This window comes from Felis catus, chromosome A1 (assembly GCF_018350175.1).
Source record: "Felis catus isolate Fca126 chromosome A1, F.catus_Fca126_mat1.0, whole genome shotgun sequence".
In the NCBI taxonomy this organism is placed as follows: domain Eukaryota; kingdom Metazoa; phylum Chordata; class Mammalia; order Carnivora; family Felidae; genus Felis; species Felis catus.
In genome coordinates, this window is record NC_058368.1 from 5,702,327 (window position 1) to 5,721,411 (window position 19,085).

The 19,085-nt window shown below is 47.2% G+C and overlaps 1 protein-coding gene across 11 annotated transcripts in view; it reads left to right on the top strand.

Moving 5' to 3' along the window:
- Positions 1–19,085, top strand: part of ATP8A2 (ATPase phospholipid transporting 8A2) — a 633,649-nt gene that overhangs the window by 534,066 nt on the left and 80,498 nt on the right. For all 11 annotated transcript variants that reach the window (XM_006927173.5, XM_023250034.2, XM_019820599.3 and 8 more), the window contains exons 34-35: positions 12,061–12,149; positions 18,175–18,279. In XM_006927173.5, the coding sequence (XP_006927235.1) occupies positions 12,061–12,149; positions 18,175–18,279 (194 nt within the window). The remainder of the gene's footprint in view (positions 1–12,060; positions 12,150–18,174; positions 18,280–19,085) is intronic.

A 19,085-nucleotide genomic window follows, 5' to 3' on the forward strand; every position in this document is an offset into this window, starting at 1 on the left:
GCGGGCGCCCTGCTCCCAGATGTCCAGCCTCCAGAACTATGAGGATGAATGTCTGTGGTCTACGCCCACAGTCCCTGGCATGCTGTTACGGCAGCTCGGGCTGCCAGTGCTCCGTCAATCCCACCTCCCACAGAAGCCCTTACAGCCCCTCAGCTTTTCAAGAAACACCTGCCGATCCTTCTCGTCGGTCCTTCAGATGTCCTTCCTCGGCAGTGCCTCTTGGTTCAAGACCTTGATTTCGTCCGCCTCTCTGGGAGGAGGAGGGAACCAGCTCCTATTCCACCTTAGGAAGTGCAGGCGACCCACAGGCGAGGTCACAAGGGTGTATATTCTGGCACCACAGCGGCCAGTGAATATGCATGAAGTGAAAGCAGCACCTGTCTGTTCCAGAGCCCTGGGCTCTGCGGGGACCGTCTCTGTGTCTCCGGATCTTCCAGATTTGAGGGCCAGCTAATAGTAGTCATGGTGAGGGGCGCTCATCTCTCTTCGGGGGGCTCGTCACTCAGGCGGCAGATCGAAGAGGTGGGCCATCTTTATTGATATCTGTCATAAATACTGTGCTCTAATATCGAGCCCAATATTCTAAATTACCGTGGTTGTTGCCACTGTGAGACGTCTAATTTTTCTCCTCAGGGAAATGGATAACTTTCTGTGACAGCACAGTTGACTCTTTCGGCTTTCTGTGAAATCACGCGAGAATCACAATCTAGAAATAGCGAGTGTTGAAATTGTCTATAAACACCCAGAAGAAACACTGTACCACAGACACCCACAGAATAATTTCTGGAAGCCTGCAGGCTCACCTCTAGGGGAGGAGAGTCAGAACTGGTACCGTGGCATCCCTGCAGCCCTCCCCATCAGCCCCTGCAGGATCGAGCCCCATGTCCGGCTCTGCACTGTTAGCGCTTGGATTCTCTCTCTCCGGCTCTCTCTGCCCCTCCCCCACTCATGTGTGCATGCCGTCTTGCTCTCTCTCGCTCGCTCTCTCAAAATAAACAAATAAATATTTAAAAAAATTGTACAGCACCAGTTTTAAACCTGTCCCTGTTCTCACCTTGAACGTGAGTCCCACATTTCATAGCAGTGATAGCTGATTTCCTTGCCTTAATTTCCTGCACCAGGCCCTGTGCAGAATGGCAAGAATTGTTTTCTCCTCTGGAAAAATCGTTTCAGGAAATTCGTGGTCTCTAAAATGGGGTGCTAAAGAGCAAAATGGGAAATCAAAAGGACCACTACCCGAAAAAGGATAAGTTAATAATCCAAGTAAGCAAATCATAGCATCAACACTCCACCTCTTCACAGCCTGTTCGGGAAAGATCGGGAACTGCCGTCTCGTCACTGGCCGGGGAATAAATAAGAGTTGAAATGTCGCCACGGATTTGTAAAGAATCGTCCCGTTCCACGCGCCCTGAAATAAGAGTTCCCTCCCTTGGGTAGGGGTGGGGCGGGGTGAGGGGAGTCTGTGTTTCCTTCAGAGTTTTCTTTCTGGAGCTTTTGGCTTTGTCAGCGCTGCCCTGCCAGTTAGTGGGGAAAGGCTCCCCACTCCTGTGGCTTCTGTCATAAGTAGCTCACGTGGTGATGACGGTGTTTGCGAGAGCAGACCCCACACGCAAGGTGTCAGGACCACAGTGAGCCCCTAGAACGGCTACCATGAAAGATACGGACAAGACCAAGCGTGGTGAGGACGTGGGACAGCAGAGGTGCTCAGACATTCACTGTACTCGCGCAACTGCTTTGGTGAACTCTTGGGACGTCTCTTATAAAGTTCATCATACACAAGCACACCTCGTTTTATTGTGCTTCACGGATACTGCATTCTTTACACATCGAAGGTTGGTGGCAACCCCACCTTGAGCAAGTCCGTTGGTGCCATTTTTCCAGCATTTGTTCACTTTGTGTCTGTGTCACGTTTTCGTAATTCTCACAAGATTTCAAACTTTGTCATCATTGTTATTTATTTATTTTATTTATTTATTTTTTATTTATTAAAATGTTAATAATTTATAATAATTTATAATAATTTATAATATAATAATTTATAATTATGTATAATAATTATTTATAATAATTTATAACATATAATAACTTGAATTATATTATATAAATATTATATAAATATATATATTAATAATTAATAATTATTGTTAAAATAAACAATATTTATTTTTGAGAGACAGAGAGAGTGTGAGTGGGGGACAGTCAGAGAGAGAGGGAGACAGAATCTGAAACTGTCAGCACAGAGCCTGTATGCGGGGCTTGAACTCACCAACAGTGAGATCAGACCTGAGCTGAAGTCGCATGGTTAACCAACTGAGCCACCCAGGGGCCCCTCAAACTTTGTCATCATTATTATATTTGTTATGGGGACCTGGGATCAGTGATCTTTGACGTTACTCTTGTAACAAGAGTTTGGGGGCGCTACAAACCACACGCATGTAAGACAATGAACTCAATCCACAAATGTGTATGTTCTACTGCTCCACCACCAGCCAGACATTCCCGGTCTCTCCTCCTCTCCTTGGGGCTCCCTGTTCCGTGAGACAACAATATTGAAATTAGGCCAGTGAATAACCCTATAGTGGCCTCTATGTGTTCAAGTGTAAGGAAGAGTCTCACGTCTCTCGCTTGGAATCAAAACCTAGAAATGATCAAGCTTAGTGAGGAAGGTTTGCCCAAAGCTGAGCCAGACCCAAAGGTAGCCCTTTTCCACCAGACAGCCAAGCTGTGAATGCCGAGAAAACGTTCTGGAAGGAAGTTGAAAGGGCTTCTCCGGTGAACACACAAATGGTGAGCAAGGGAAACAGCCTTATTGCAGATCCAGAGTCGCCTGGAGTGGCCTGGACAGAAGGTTACATCAGCCACAACATTGCCTCCAAGCAAAGCCTAATCCGGAGCAAGCCCCTAATTCTCTTCAATTTTATGAAGGCCGAGAGAGGTGAGGAGGCTACCAGGAGCAGAGTTTGAAGCTAGGAGAGGTGGGTTCGTGAAGCTTACAGAAGGAAGCCTCTAGAACATAAATGATGCAGGGTGAAGCAGCAGATGCTGATGAGAAGCGGCAGCAAGTTTCCAGAAGGTCTGGCCAAGGTAGTTAATGAAGGTGGCTGCACCAAACAGCAGATTTTCAACGCAGACAAAACAGACTTCTATTGGAAGAAGATGCCACTGAGGACTTTCACAGCTAGAGAGAGGCCACTGCCTGGCTTCTAAGCTCCAAAGAACAGGCTGACTCTCTCGTTAGAAGCTAACGCAGCTGGTGACTTGAACTGGAAGCCAACTTCGCTGAAGTTGAAGTCCATGAAGTGCTCACGGACCGTTCTGAAAATCCTAGGTCCCGTTAGAATTATGCCCAGTCCACTGTGCTTTACAAGTGGATCATCGAAGCCTGGATGACAGTATGTCTGTTTACAGCACGTCATGTTTACACCATGGTTTACTGGATATTTTAAGCCCGCGGTTGAGACCTGCTGCCCAGGAAGAAAGATTCGTTTGGAAATATTGCTGCTTGTTGCCAGTGCACGTGGTCACCCAAGAGCTCTGATGGAGACGCCCAAGGAGACTAACATTTCCACGCCTGCTGCCACGGCGTGGATTCTGCAGCTCACGGATCGACGAGTCATTTCCACTTTCAAGTCTCACTATTGAAGAAATGCGGTTTGAAAGGCTGTCGATGTCATAAAAAGTGATTCCTCTGATGGATCTGGGCAAAGCAAATTGAAAACCTCCTGGAAAGGAGTCGGCATTCTAGATGTCATCAAGAACATGCGTGATTCGTGGGAAGAGGTCAAAATATCCACGTTTGCAGGCGTTTGGCAGAAGTGGATTCCCACCCTTGGGGATGACTCTGGGGGCTCGGGGCGTCGGTGGAGGCAGTCACGGCGGATGTGGCGGAAACAGCGAGAGAACCAGGACTAGAAGCGGGGCCCGAGGGTGGATGGCGTTGCCGCGATCTCGTGACAGGACGCGATGGGGTGAGGACTGCTTCTCGCCGCTGAGCGGAGAACGTGGTTTCTCCAGATGGACTCTGCTCCTGCTGAAGATGCTGTGAAGCTTGTTGAAATGACAGCGAAGGATTTAGAATGTTACATACACTTGGTACTTAAAGCGGCAGCAGCAGGATTTGAAAGGACGGGCTCCAGTTTTGAAAGAAGTTCCACTGTGAGTGAAATGCTATCAAACAGCATCTCATGTGACAGGGAAACCATTCATGAAAGGAAGAGTCCCTTGCTGCAGCAAACTTGAGTGTTTCTTCTAAGAAATTGCCACACCCACGCCAGCCTTCAGCACCCGCCACCCTGATCGGTCAGCAGCCATCGACATCGAGGCAGGACCCTCCCCCAGCAAAAGGATTACGATTTGCTGAAAGCTCAGATGATGGTTAGCTTTTCTCAGCAGTACAGTATTTTTAAATTAAGGTATGTGCATTGTTTCTTAAGACCTAATTCCATTGCCCAATTAACAGACTATAATATAACACAGACATAACTTTTATATGCAGTGGGAAACAAAAAAACTCATTTGACTTGTTTCATTGCAATATTTGCTCTATTGTCGCGGTCTGGAACTGAACCCCCAACATCTCTGCGGTATACCTGTGCATGACAGAGCAACCCCCCTCTCAGTCGTTGACCCCAAAGAAACAGAAACATATGTACACAAAAACGACTCTGTACACATGCACACAGCAGCCTTATTATTGATAGTAGGCCCAAACTAGAAAGAACCCCAAGGTCCATTCACAAGAGACTGGTTAAGCAAATTGTGATATATTCACACAACAGAATACCGCTCAAACATTTTAAAAAGAATAGGTTATAGATACCCGCAGGAACACGCGTGAATCTCAAAGGCATCATGTTGGGTGAAAGAATGTCTTCCCACTTGCGTGAAGTTCTAAAACAGGCAAAACTTAGCTGTTAGTGGCAAATCAGGGCAGGAGAGGGATCAGGCAGGTGTAGTTATACAGATGTACACAATTGTCAGAACTCTTTGAACTAAAAACTTAAGATTTGTGCATTTGACTGTATTTAAATTTTAATACCCCCCCCCTCCCCGGAAAGCATTCCTTTATCCTCCTGGAGGGGGAATACAGTTTTTTAATATTTATTTTTGAGAGAGAGAGACTCAGTGTGAACGAGAGAGGGTCAGAGAGAGGGGGAGACACAGAATCCGAAGCAGGCTCTAGGCTCTGAGCCGTCAGCACAGAGCCCGACGCGGGGCCTGAATTCACGAACGGTGAGATCATACCTGAGCCGAAGTCGAATGCTCGACCGACTGAGCCACCCAGATGCCCCACATTAATCATCCACCACTAACTTTTGAGGGTTTCAAAATAATAGTGTCATTGATAGAGCTACCTTATGCTTTAGTGACAAAGAAAAAAAATTAATAAAGCCCACTGTCAAAAAGAGAGCGTTTGTTACATGCTTGGTTCTTAATGACCCCACGTTTGTAGGAATGATATTTTTACGTGGTTGCTTCTTCTCGCCCATCTTCAGGGATCACAGCGAGACTGAGGTAGCAGCTTCTCGTGCCGGGGTTATGGCTTCAAGTCCCCTTTTGTGCAGGTAGATCTGGACGTGCCACTGGGCCGGCACTTAAATGTCCAGATCAGGCATGTGGGGTGGTTTCTGAGTTAGCACAGGTACGTAGGCGCTTCTGGCATCGCTTGGTTGTTTTTCCAAAACTTCGTTTGCATTCCGAGTGCGTGGGAGGAGAGTCGTCTGAGGACGTTCTGTGGGAGACAACTGAGATGTTACTTTTCAGTAAATCTAAGCGTAACATTGGCACCAATGTTAATGCCGTAGGTATTCTGTGGGGGAGAGCTGTGGGCACACGTGACTATGGGAAGGGAACTCGATTTCAGCCTGAAATTGCGCCCTCCTTCCCGCAGCAAGTGGATGTGGTCTCAGCTCAGTCCTTTTTCGAGCCACACACGGGATAGTCTTTCCTGCACCTGTCTGTCGTTCTGCCTGCCCCAGAGTTCCCTGGGGAGGATGGATTTGTGCCGCGCACCTGCCTCTCAGCCTCGGCGTGTGGGGGGTGCACAGCTCCTAAGCAAACGCGTCGACCGTCGCACAGTCACCCAGAGCAAATAGTGCGAGAACGTAAATCGCCACCCTTCCCAAAACGACTCTCGCAGAGAGAAAAGTGGATTTAACTTCCCTCGTGCGCATCCGTGGCAAACAAGGTTTTTGGAAAGCCAGAGCTCACCGACAAAACTAGGGCCTTTGAATGGAAACACAAATTTAGGAAAGGTGAGGGGTAAACAAGACTTAAGGAGTAGAAATCACAAATACAAGTGTCCCTACCAGGCTGATGGTCCTTAGACATTTGGCTTAATTTTGTTACTGTGGCTGGCGGGGGGGGGGGGCAGCGCAGGGATTGGGGGGCGCGGTTCTTTGGCTCTGTTTTTGTGACACTGCAAGTCCTCCAGATTTTCTTTGACTTACAGTTTGAATTTGGTGCCCTGTGTTTCGGGTGTTAAATGGGAGTCAGACTTGGGGCTTGAGTGTTATTGCCAAGTCTGTGCTGGGGGATGTTCGTTCTCTCCTGGACAGGCGGGTGTGGGAGAAGGAAGCCCCTCATTGCTCACGTTTAGGGGAGGCAGTGGGCCTTGGGGACAACCAACGGCTTTGGATGTGGCAGCAGATCCTGGGGGGAAGTTGCAGAATTAAATTTCCTTCTGTGCAACGGGAACTGTGAGGGGTCACACGGGAAGTCCTGCACATAGAGATGCACAAAGAAGTCCTAGTTCCTTCTCTGGGCCGGTGAGCGGTTGGCTTCCGCTGTCAGCACCTTGGTTCCCATGCACCCCGCACTGGGAGCACGAAGTACCTTACCTGGCTCTGGTTACTTCTGCTTCCCTTTTGAAACTTCTCTATTGGTCTCTTGGGTGCCTCTGTCGGTTGAACGTTCAACTCTGGATATCATCTAGGGTCATGATCTGATGGTGGTGAAATCAATCCCTGCATCAGGCTCTGCAATGACAGCATGGAGCCTGCTTGGGATTCTCTCTCTCCCTCTCTATCTGCCCCTCCCCTGCTCATGTTTGCACACGCATGTGCACTCTCTCAAATAAATAAAACTTAAAAAAAAAACCAACAAACTCCTGGTCTATCACCACGTTCCTGGATGGCTGGACCTGAGCTTGCGGCTGTGTGTGTGAGATTAGTAGCACTGTAGCAAACAAATGCAAACAATCGCTCCTATTGTGGGTGCCCCTGGTTCGTACTTCTAATCTAACTCAGTGCTGTGCTGGGTGGCTCATTACAGTCAGACAAACCTCCAGTCCTGTCTGGGCTCTCACCTTTTTGCACCCTAATGTATCAATTCATTCTACCCACCTGAGCCTCAGTTTACTGCAGTGGGTTCCTGTGCATTTGGCACCTGAGTGGCTCATGTCTGTGCTAGCAAAGATGTGCTAACTGGGAAGAGGGGGTCCATTCTTCCCAATAGACTGTTAGCACATCAAAAGGATATTTTTAAAACCTCACTCAATAGTACTTAGGAGAGGGGAGGGGAAAGAGTAATTAAGTGCCATTTGTCACCCAGCCCAGCTCAATAAACATTTTTTTTTGTCATGCTTAAGAGAACAAGAAAATGTAATTAAGTTTAAATAACTAAAGCTGTGGCCTTAGGGAAGCTTTCAGGACGGTGGACCTCAGTCATTCCGTGAAAATCTGTAGAAACCTTTCTGGAACCACACTTTTAAGTTATATACACAAAATCTTCCCGGCTCCAAGTTTTAAACACCAGCAACAGCAACAACAATATTTGCAAATCTCTATATAACTTTTGTTAATTTGGGTGGGGGCTTCATATTTCCAGTAGGGCAGCTCAAAGTTCACGGTCCTTACTTCGCTCAGCAAGTAAAATTCTTACAGAGTTTCATAATCTAGTTTAAATCATTGCTGTCAAGTGTTATTTTTAAATGACCGTACCCTTTGGTAAATACACCTAGCTGGGGCGCCTGGGTGGCGCAGTCGGTTAAGCGTCCGACTTCAGCCAGGTCACGATCTCGCGGTCCGTGAGTTCAAGCCCCGCGTCGGGCTCTGGGCTGATGGCTCAGAGCCTGGAGCCTGTTTCTGATTCTGTGTCTCCCTCTCTCTCTGCCCCTCCCCCGTTCATGCTCTGTCTCTCTCTGTCCCAAAAATAAATAAACATTGAAAAAAAAATACACCTAGCAGATGATCCAGGACGTACCCCCAGTAAGTATAGCTCAAACCAGTCCCACCTTCCATGGGCAAGTACCACCCCAGGCGGGTACAGCGGAGAGCAATACCCAAGGTGCCAACTCAGCCCTGTGGCCGGGGACTCAGCCAGCCATAGAGGCAAGAGGGTTGTTGATGGGCTTCTTCCCATGGTTCGCTTAGGAGGTGGAGGGAGGGGTCGGGTTACATCTTTTCTTTCATGTGAGTAATACATATTTTCGGTAGAAAAAAACAGGAAGTAGAGATAGCCAGAGAGATATGCAAACAACAGTCACCGTCCTCCTGTATCCCAGATGCATTATTCACGAACACGTCAGCAGCACGTATGAAAGGGGGTGGTAGTCTCGAGCCCAGCAAGGCCGGGACCACTCCACCCCTTTTGAAGTCCCCAAATGCGTTCGTGAAAGGCGAGCAAATCCTAAAACAGGACCTACAACAATCGGAGTGTATATTGACGTATATAGACACATGCTGAAGGCTTCACATTCAAAGACACGGGAACTTGTAGTAGACTGCATCAGGACATAGCATCTCAAGTTCAATTTCAAGATTTGGCCCAGTTGTGCCGCTTTTCCCACACTCCCATTGCCATGGTGGGTCCGTTGGAAGAGGTGTCAGAACCGGAGTTTGCATTAGCCTTGTAACATTCCTCTGTGCCAACGAATCTAATTCTCTGTCCCTCTTAATTGCCACCCACGAGCCCATTGTCTGTAGGTACCACAATATAATTAAGTCCTGTTCTTGGACGTTTCTTTCTTCCTGTCTTTGGTAGCACAGCACGGTGTGAATATTCTTGCACTTACTTCTTCGGACGCTTTATTACTTATTTCCTGAGGATGAAGTGGAAGAGACGTGCTTGATGGGGCACAACACGCTCCCATAGTTTTAAGTCAGAAAACAGGCACTTTTTTTAGAAAAATCAAAGCAAGTCCTCCAGGCCCTGGGTGGAGTTCAACTTTACCCCAGACCTCACTGCGTCTCAGACTCATCGTCAGAAGCTCCGAGTCCCTCGGAGAGCCACGCGACAGAGTTCGGAGGCAAGACCCGAGCGGTTAGGCGTGGGCTTTGCCGTGGCTGCTCGGGACAAGGGCCGCGGTGGGTGTGGCGGGCCCACCAGAACAGAGGACGGAAACCAGAGAGTGCATTGAAACTAGCATGCCACATGGGGGCCAAACCCCACCCTCTGCACTTGAAGAGAGCTGCCCTGAGCACCCCCTGATTCTCAGCCCTGCCGTGTCCCTGCAAGTGTCCCCCAGCTTACGTGTGCCTCGACCCCACTGCCCGCCCGCCCTCGGAAGGCCTCCGGCCACTTGGTAATGAGTTGTGGCAAAACCTCTCTCTTCCCGTGGAACCAAATGGTGAGGACTCCAGAAAAGCAAAGGAACGAACGTGAAGGGTTCTGTCACCCCTGTCCCTTTTCGAAGTGGCCCACCCTTCCAGGCCAACTTGCCGGTTGCCAGCCAGCTCCAAGCTCCAAGCCCGGCTCACCGGAAACCCCAATCTAAGGACTCCCTACTCCCCAGCCCCCACATTTGCTTAGAGCAAACTTGTCCACACCCCCCTCCCCGGCTTTTGCCCTACATTCTCTTTTCACCTCCTCCCCTGACATTTAACTTGGCCGCACAGCTCTATTCCTTAAAACCCTCTGCCCCAAGCTGTCTGTGACGCAGCATGCCAGGAACAAGAAAAGCTCATCAAAGGCTGCTGTCCTCGCTGCCTGTCCCTGTCACTCATCGTTCCCCTTGGAACTGCTCTCCCTCTACCCTTCCCTGGCTGCCGAAACCCTGCTTATCTTTCTAGACACATCTCACGTTCTGTGTTCTTTAAGGAGCCCGACCAGCCTTCTAGCCTTCTGAAACCCCCTAGAATGTGATCACAATACATGTCATATTCCACTGTGTCGTGTACGGACGGTCCCTGACTTAGGATGGTTCCGTTTAGGATTTTCCAACTTGATGATGGGGTGAGAGCGAGACGCATTCAGTAGAAGCCGTACTTGAAGCTTTGAATCTGGATCTTTTCCTAGGCCAGCGGCATGTGGTACGATTGTCTCTCGTGACGCCGGGCAGTGGCCACTCCCCAGGCAGCCGGCACAGCCCCGAGGGTGAATAACCGACATGCTCACAACCATTCGCCACCCAGACAACTACCTGTCACTTTTAGCACGGTATTCAGTACGTCGCAGGAGATAGCCAGCACGTGATTGTATTTTTAGTCTCATTTTTTGTTTCTTTTTTTTATCAAAGCATAGTTGGCACACCATGTTATGTTAGCTTCCGGTGCGCAGCGTAGTGATGCAACAAATCTGTTTGTAGTGTGACTGCCGCGTGTCACCAGACAACGCTTCCCGTCCCACTGACCATCTTCCCTAGGCTGTGCCTTTCATCCCCGTGATGGAAGCCTCTGTCTGTCACCCCCTTCGTCTGTTTTACCCTCCCTCCCTGCATTCCCCCTCCCCTCCGGCAACCACCAATTTGTTCTCTGTACTTATGGGTCTTTTTCTGCGTTTTTGTTTGTTAATAAGTTTGTTTTTTAGATTCCACGTAGAAGGGAAAATATGGCTTTTGTCTTTCTCTGTCTGGCTCCTTTCACTCAGCATTATACCCTCTGGTACGTCCATCCATGTGGTCCCACATAGCAAGATCTCGTTCGTGTTCATGGTTGAGTAATATTCTGTGTGTGTGAGTGAGTAATATTCCGTTGTGTGTCCGTACACACACCCCCCCCCACATCTTCTGGATCCATTCATCTGTGGATGGACACTTACGTTGCTTCCATATCTTGACTATGGATTGTAAATAATGCTACAGTAAACATAAGGGCACATATATCTTTCGAATTAGTGTTTTTGTTTTCTTTGGCTAAATACCCAGTAGTGGAATTTTGGGACCCTATGGTTATTTCTATTTGTAATTTTTTGAGGAACCTCCATACAGTTTTCCACATTAATACTTTATTATAAAATAGGGTTGGGGCACCTGGGTGGCTCAGTTGCTTGGGCTCCCAAGTCTTGATTTAGGCTCAGATCATGATCTTATGATTTGTGAGTTCTAGCCCCACATCGGGCTCTGCACAGACGGCATGGAGCCTGCCTAGAATTCTGTCTCCCTCTCCCTCTCTGCCCCTCCCCAGCGTGCTTCTATATATCTCTCAAAACAAAAATAAACTTAAAAAAATAAAATAGGGTTTTGATGATTTTGCCCAACTGGCTATGGTGTTCAGTAAGTTAGGTGTATTAGCTGCATTTTTGACTTATGATATTTTCAATTTATGATGGGTTTATCAGCATATGACCCTGTTGAAAATCAGGGAAAATCTATAGATTATACCACGTGTGTGTGCGTGCGTGTGTGTGTGTGTGTGTGTGTGTGTGTGTGTACTTAACGATTTTAAGTTCCTTGGAGGCAAGGACTATAACCATTCATTTTCCTCTTCTGGGTGTTCAGAATCACTATACCTTGCACCAAGGTACTGGTTCTACGAACGAATGAGCAGCGAAGGAACATGGGCTGATATATAAGGGAAGTGGATGTAATGAGCCTCCTAGAGAAAAGTTGATTTGATAGGAAGCTGGCTCCAACCTTTCCATATAGGAGGGATTTGGGGACAGCGTTCTGATCAGAAAGAGGCTTAAAAAAGCACTTTTTAAAGAGGGAGACAACAACGCTTGTTAAAATGAAAGGAGACCAGAGCTGATGGAGATCAACAGAGAGGCACATTTTCTCTGTGATTGAATGTCTGCTTTGTGTGTGTGTGTGTGTGTGTGTTATGGGATGTTTTCCATTGATTAAATCATGTAGGGTTTTTGAAAGAACAAACCTAACGCACGTGTCACTTCTGTGTCTTGCAGGCAACCATGGTCCTGAGCTCTGCACACTTCTGGTTGGGATTATTTCTAGTTCCCACGGCGTGTTTGATCGAAGATGTGGCGTGGAGAGCGTAAGTGAAAAGTGAAGTGGCCGCCCTAAGTCTTGCTCAGCTGCCCTTGCAATCACCTTTCGTGAACCCTGCGGTAGGGTCCTTTATGCTGTGGGACTTCTCAAGAATCAGGTCTCCTGCATGGCCAAAAACTGTATGTGGAGGTCATTTCAAATTAGAAAATACTTGGAAGGAAGGAGTCTTCATTTTCCCAGTAACTCACAGTAGGAATCCTTCAAATATAATTTATTTAGAGTGTCCGTGTACAGATCTATGTGAACATTAATCACAAAGATGAAATTATAATGTGGGTCATACAGGAAACAATTCATGCTCAACTTTGGCTTACGTTTCAAAATAATATTGTTTCTGAAATGTCTTGTGTACAAGGTAAGTGAAGCAACTACGTTCCAAGAGAATGTAAATTTTAATTTTATCCATGAGAAAGAGACGGAATACTCCAAATGAGGGAACACTGAGTTTTGTTTGGGGCAGGCCTGATTCCTCCTACAAACAGTTGCCGACTTCCCTGAAAATTGAGCCTCCTGGATTGGTTTTACTTTAGGCAAAGCATAATTATTTTGGGGCCCTGAGGTAGAGAATTGAGACTTTAATCCAAACCTTCCAGGAAAAGACATCAGATTTCATTTTTATCTCCCCCTTCCTCCCACACTCAATGAGAATTGTTCTTGCCTGACAGTTAAGGATGTCTTTTGAAAAAGTCTTCATTTGGGCATTATCTTGACACCCGATGATGCCTAACGTGGAGAGAGAGAGAGAGAGAGAGGAAGAGAGAGAATTGTATAGCACATATTTTGGGTGGGTTTTTTTTTTTTTCCTCGTCACTAAGTTCTGCAACTGTTGGAAAAAAGTAAATAATTCTAATTTATTAAATGGCTTGATTTACCACTACTTTCCTTTTATCTACTAAACCCGTATTTTGTAAATAACTGAACTAGAATCTTTGGAAATGAAATTATAGCCAGGAAAGATGTTTTCTTAATCTAATAAATGCACCGAGGGAAAATGTTCTATTATTTGTTCTTATAGCACAAAGCCCAATTGTGGCATACCATTTTACCTTGCTAAATTTCTTCAATTTCACATGACAGTTGGGTTAGTTTTAGGTAAATACAACATGACGTTGGTTACATTAGATCACTTTACAATTTATACTGATTGAGAATAGTGATGCAGTTATAAATTAATCTCAGCCTATTTTAATTCAACTATCTAGATTAATGCCATGAAAAAAAAATGTTATTGAGACTGTATTTGCCAAGTGAGACTTTAGCAAAAGTATCTTTCTACCATTTCGAAGAGTGTTGGCCGATGACAGTGTTCGCTACCTCCTCGCCTTTTCCAATCCGTTCTGAGGAAAAGTTTGCTTCCACCAAGGAAGCAAATTATTCCTTCAAGCAGGACTTGTTTTTGGTTTCCCCTGGCACTGTAAAATGAGTGCCATTTACATTTTAGCAAGAATAAATCAAAGGACACTGCCTCCAGCTCCACCGGATGGAAAGAGCAAAAGTCACTTCATTTCCAAAAAGCTTGCCAGCCGGGTAGGAGCAGGGACCGTGCTCTGTGGTGAGGATGCTGGTGGGGGGCCAACAGAGGCAGACAGACCCCACGCATTGTCCCACCTGCTACCTCCTGCCCGGCAGGGGCCCAGAAAACAGCCCTTCCCAGGAGCAGACGGCGCCTCAGCTTTGGGCTGAGCCGGAAGGGCCGCTACCAAAGTGCAGGGACACTTACAGAAATGTTCTTTTGTCGCTTTCTGTTTGGAGAAACCAGGGAGGGTGCGTACCTTGGCTCTCACCTGCAGCATTTGCCCAAAGAATATGCTCAATTTGCAGTACACATTTCACGCCTCAAGTACAGTCACCTCTGTCCTCAAAAAACGAGAATTTCACAAGTTTACTTGGGAATGCTCCCTGTGATCCCGGGGCCCATGTTGATACTCCCGGCCCTGACGTCGATGTTGTCGAGTCCCGTAAATTCAGAGGCTTCTCTGGGAAGAGAAAGCCGACTATGAGTCGCACTGTGATTTCTCTTTCTGAGCTTTAACTCCCGGGACGTGTTCCGGTTTTCCTCCCTGCACACTGAGCAAAACACACGAACCCTGCTTGTCCACAACCTCCCTTCCCTGGGTTCCGGGTGTCAACTGTTTATTGAGACACGACGTGCTGTGGCTGTCCTTGGGCTTCCAAGGAGAGTTTTGAGTGAAGTGAATCGGAATTACCGAGCCCCGGAAGAGCCTGTGGGGCCCGTCAGGGTCTCTCACGGGATGACTCTCTCATCTTGCCTTGGCCCAGTCTTACTGGACTTTTTGTTTTGTCTTGAATGTTGGAGGTTGCCTCTCTTTTGAAAGAGCTTTTAAATCCCAGCAGGAGGCAGGCCCACCTTTTTGCATGTATTTCTATGAGTGTTTAGGGAAGTGAGCTGTTCTTTCTCCATTTTCCCCCCTCAGCCTGCCCAGTCCCCCTCTCCCATGTCAGGACCTAGACTGTCTCAGAGTCAGGAAAAAAAAAAAAAAAAGAAAGAAAGAAAACCGCATGAGGTAATTCAGTCATTTTTTCCATGAAGTCTGTCAGCTTTCTGGTCGAAGATCCGTTAGACTATCTTAAGTCAGATTTGGATGCCATAAAGTACCTACTCTCTTATCCTATTAACCATAATTTTCATAAGGGACCGAACTAACACATCTTTTACTAAAATAATTGACTGATTATATGTGATACCTGGCTAATGAGTATTTTTATTAGAAGCATGAAGTTTAAATTGCCCAGAACTATTTTAATACACTTTAGCTTACACACTTCCAAAATGTTTACCCATGACCACATTCTTAGGTAAGCTGCCATGTACTCATTCTCATTTAGGAGAAATTCGTTAGTTGCTTTGTAGAAATAATATAAAGCTCAAGGCCACTGGGCACAGGAACCCGTCTCCTTTTATCTAACTGTATCTCTTATGCTTTACCAGTCAGCACACAATACGTTCAGCAATTCCAGAATGACTTCATTTCCTTATTATAATCCCAGATAGGCAGTTAAATGGAAATAAAAAGTAATAAGAAATTTCTGTATACAAATGAGTCTTGATTTAAAAAAAAACCCAACTAAACTAAGTTTTTGTGAACCAAATTGTATTTACATTTTCGTCCACATTTAGTGGAATCGAACATCTCCTTGATTTGCTGCTTTTCCGTGCAGAGGCGGGAGTCAAGGAACAAAGTTTCAGAAACAGAAAGATGCAAAGGTCAAGATGCTACGTCGATCTATTTGTGTTAAAAACCCCCGAATACGTGGAGATACCCATAGCTGTATCTGGAGGCTCCCAGCCGACTCTCACACTCTGACAGTGGCTAAGCAACCCACGCTACCCCTCGTGGGATCATCTGGTCTTTTGGTGTGGGGTTGGATGGAGCAGCCCCAGACCACAGCGGGCCAGCCGTTGGGGGACAGTGGGGCTCACTGTGTCACAGCTGTGACTCAGAACAAGCCACACCCCGGTGCCTGGTGAGACCGAACTTGCAGGCCAGTGGCTGATGCTTAAAGGCCGGCTTTTCACATGTGAACTTTGACAGGGGGAGGAGAGCCATTCATCTAACGAAGAATTTATTAATGAGGTAAAGGCCCTTGAAAAAGCAGTCTTGCGTTGCTAACGTCACTTCTACCCCAGTGCCACACGCAGAAAGACTCACGGAATCATCCCCAAGCGTTGCCATACGGTGTTCTCAAATGGTGGTCAAGTCCCATGAGCTAGGTTCGTGGAAATACTGAAAACTTGCTGAGTAATTCTTGGACACCGATGAGTTTCATCCATTAAAAACATGCACAGTGTCTGGGGGCATTAGGATACTCAGATCATTTCACCCTGAAATGATTTTGTGAATGAGCCAAAACTGGCAGTTTCAATGTAGTGGGTCAGATTCGTTTTCCCTTGGCCTAAGGTGTAGATTTCCAGCCCGCTGGCCCAGCCTCCCTGTTCCTAGCCTACTTCTTGGTGGCACCCTTGTCCCCCAGCCCAGAAGGTAACTCCGAGGGCTGTTACGGAGGTTGATGAGCCCTGATTGCTCTGTGTTGGGAGAAAGAGGGAGGAAGGAGGGGAGGGGTGGATTGAGGACCATCCTGAAACAGAGCACATGTTCATCCCCCAGGACCCGCAGATGTGTTCTCTGTGTATTTGGGGACCTGTATATCTGGGGTGAATCCTAGCGGAGCGGGGCTTGCCCCTCAGTTGTCTCCCCATCATCCTAGCCCCGTGGGCCCATGAGATAAAAGTTCAAGTTGGGGGCCCAGCATATTCAATAATAATGAGCAGTGCAAATTTCAACATTCTTTTTTTACTGTCTCCAGCAAAACGCTAAACGTTTTCTCATTTCTTGTTTAAATTAAAATTCCACAGTCTCTGCTTTGAACTGCAGTATGTTATCACTACTGAGTCCCGGGACTCGGCTTGATGTAATTAAGGTATTATGTGTTAAAACCTGCGTGGCTAAGTTCTCTTGTTTACTTTGGGGAAAAGGAATGACAGGCACATACACAGTGTCTTAGGACTAATACTCCATTATAGATTAACTTGGAGTGTTAGGGGATGACTGGGCGTTATCTTAACAGACTTCTTCCCTTGAAGGTGGAGGGTGGGAGGAAGAATGCGATTTCACTGCAACAGCTTGCGTCTTCAGAATGTTCCCGTTACGCTGTTTTCGCTTCCTTGCAGAGACGCTCCGTTTTTGTTCTTGTTCTGTCTTTGAGTCCTGGCACTTAGCAGGGTCTCCACATGTGTTTACGCTGAAATTTATGAAAAGCTTTTTGTAATACAGAAACCTGCCCTATATTGCTAAGCAATGAGCCCTTTTTCTTTTTAGTTGTCCCCCCCGCCGCCCCGTTTCATACCTGTGTCTAGTCAAATGGCCTTTTCCTTCAGCGGTATCGTTTCCAACCAGTAGCTCTGTGTTTAGTCTCAACTTCAGGAAGATCCTGAGATCAGCTGCTTGTTTGAATGTTGTAAGGTATTCTTAGTTTAATCAGAAAAAGAGGGCAGGCGGTTCTTCCTGCAGTTCGAGGGGGGTGACCTGACCAGGCTGAGGTTTAAACTGTGGTGCAGAGGCCAGCTTATTTCCGTTGCTACATCAGTTGCTTTACGCCATGGAGACCCACATAGACGGGCCCTGAGGGTAAGTCTCTGCAAGAGAACAGTGGAAAAGCTATGCCTGGATATTTGTACTGACCCTAAATTTCAGGTCCAGGGTTTGGCTTGAAGAGCATGAACTCCAGCATCAGAAACCCCATTCCCGGGGCGCCTGGGTGGCTCAGTCGGTTAAGCATCTGACTTCAGCTCACAGTCATGATCTCACGGTCCATGAGTTCGAACCCCACGTCGGGCTCTGTGCTGACAGCTCAGAGTCTGGAGCCTGTTTTGGATTCTGTGTGGTGCCTCTCTCTGCCCCCATCCCCACCCTCTACCCCCTGACACCTGCCGCTCACACTCTATCTCTCAAAATTAAATAAACATATATACATACGTACATAAATCCCATTCCTGCTGTGACAGTGGCTCTTTTGACGCTAAAAAGAGAACAAACTACTCACCCAGGGTCTGTGATCCCAGTAGGGGCCAGGGCTAAGGGATCCACGTACATCCACTAGGGTAAGGATTTAAAGCATCTTCTGGGTTCTTAGGTTCTGCAGTGAAACACTTCGGAGATGGACCCATGAATATCCATGGACCCCGGTCCTTGGTCTGAAAGGCTGGGTCCTCAGCCAGATTCTAAGGCTTTCAGCAGCAGGCAGCGTTCCTTGGCGGATGTGGGCTAACCTCTGAGGCTCACGGTCCAAGTGTGTTCTGGGGGACTTGGGATGCTTCCCAGTGTATGAAAGTGGAGCCCCGGCCACGCACCGGGACTGTGTTCCATGATGTCCGGAGCTGCAGCCTCGGCGTCCAAGGGCATCCAGATGTGGCCCCAAAAGGGAGCAGCCAGGCTTTAACGCTGTATAAAGTTCCTATCTCATGCGCTTTTTGTCTTTTCCTTCCGACACAGGGCCAAGCATACCTGCAAGAAAACGTTGCTGGAGGAGGTGCAGGAGCTGGAAACGAAGGCCAGAGTGATGGGGAAAGCGATGCTTCGGGACAGTAATGGGAAGAGGTGGGCCAGCGCCGGCCAAGAGCGTGGGGGGCGCCAGTTCTCCCAGCCCTGCTCCCTACTTTTCCATCCCACCTTGCTTTTCCTCTCCTCAGTTTTCCATGCGAGCATGGCATGCTCAGTTTTAGCCGTTTTGGGGATTCTCGAAGAATATAGTCACAGGCAGATTTAAATCGCATTTTCTCAGTGGCCACGTGAGATGCGGCCTGTCCCCAGGTAAAGCTGAGGGTTTTCACGGGGTCTGGGCATGGCCAAAACAGCCCACGTGCAGAAAACAGAAATAGCAGCGATACTATCCCGAGGTGGAAAAGGTCTGTTTCAGTCTTGTTACCAAAGCTAGGCCTTTTGATGTTAGGCCCAATTATTATACTCCATGATGAGTAGCTACCATGAAGGTTTGCATGCCGAACAATGTGTGTTTTTCATGTAAATCTTGTTACGGTTCATGGCAAGTGTACCTGGGGCCTTTTGTTGTGCTTTTACTGAATTGTGATTTTCTACTGGTGTTGAGAAAGTATCATGTGACGTATGGGCGAGTTCGCAGGAACAAACGCTATCGTTCCGTCTCCTTATTTCCCGTGGGACATCGGCCTCCTCTTTCCCGTACCTAAAAGTTGGGCATGTGAACAGCTTTTGATTAATCCTGTACGTCACAGTGTTATTAGATTGCATTTAGTTAAAGCCCACATACTACCAAAGGAAGCTGACCTGGACCCAAGAACAACTTAGTATTGCCGTCTTAGACACATGGAATGTCTGGAAAACTCGGAGTACCACTCTCCTATACGTGGGTTTAAGGAAATCTGTAG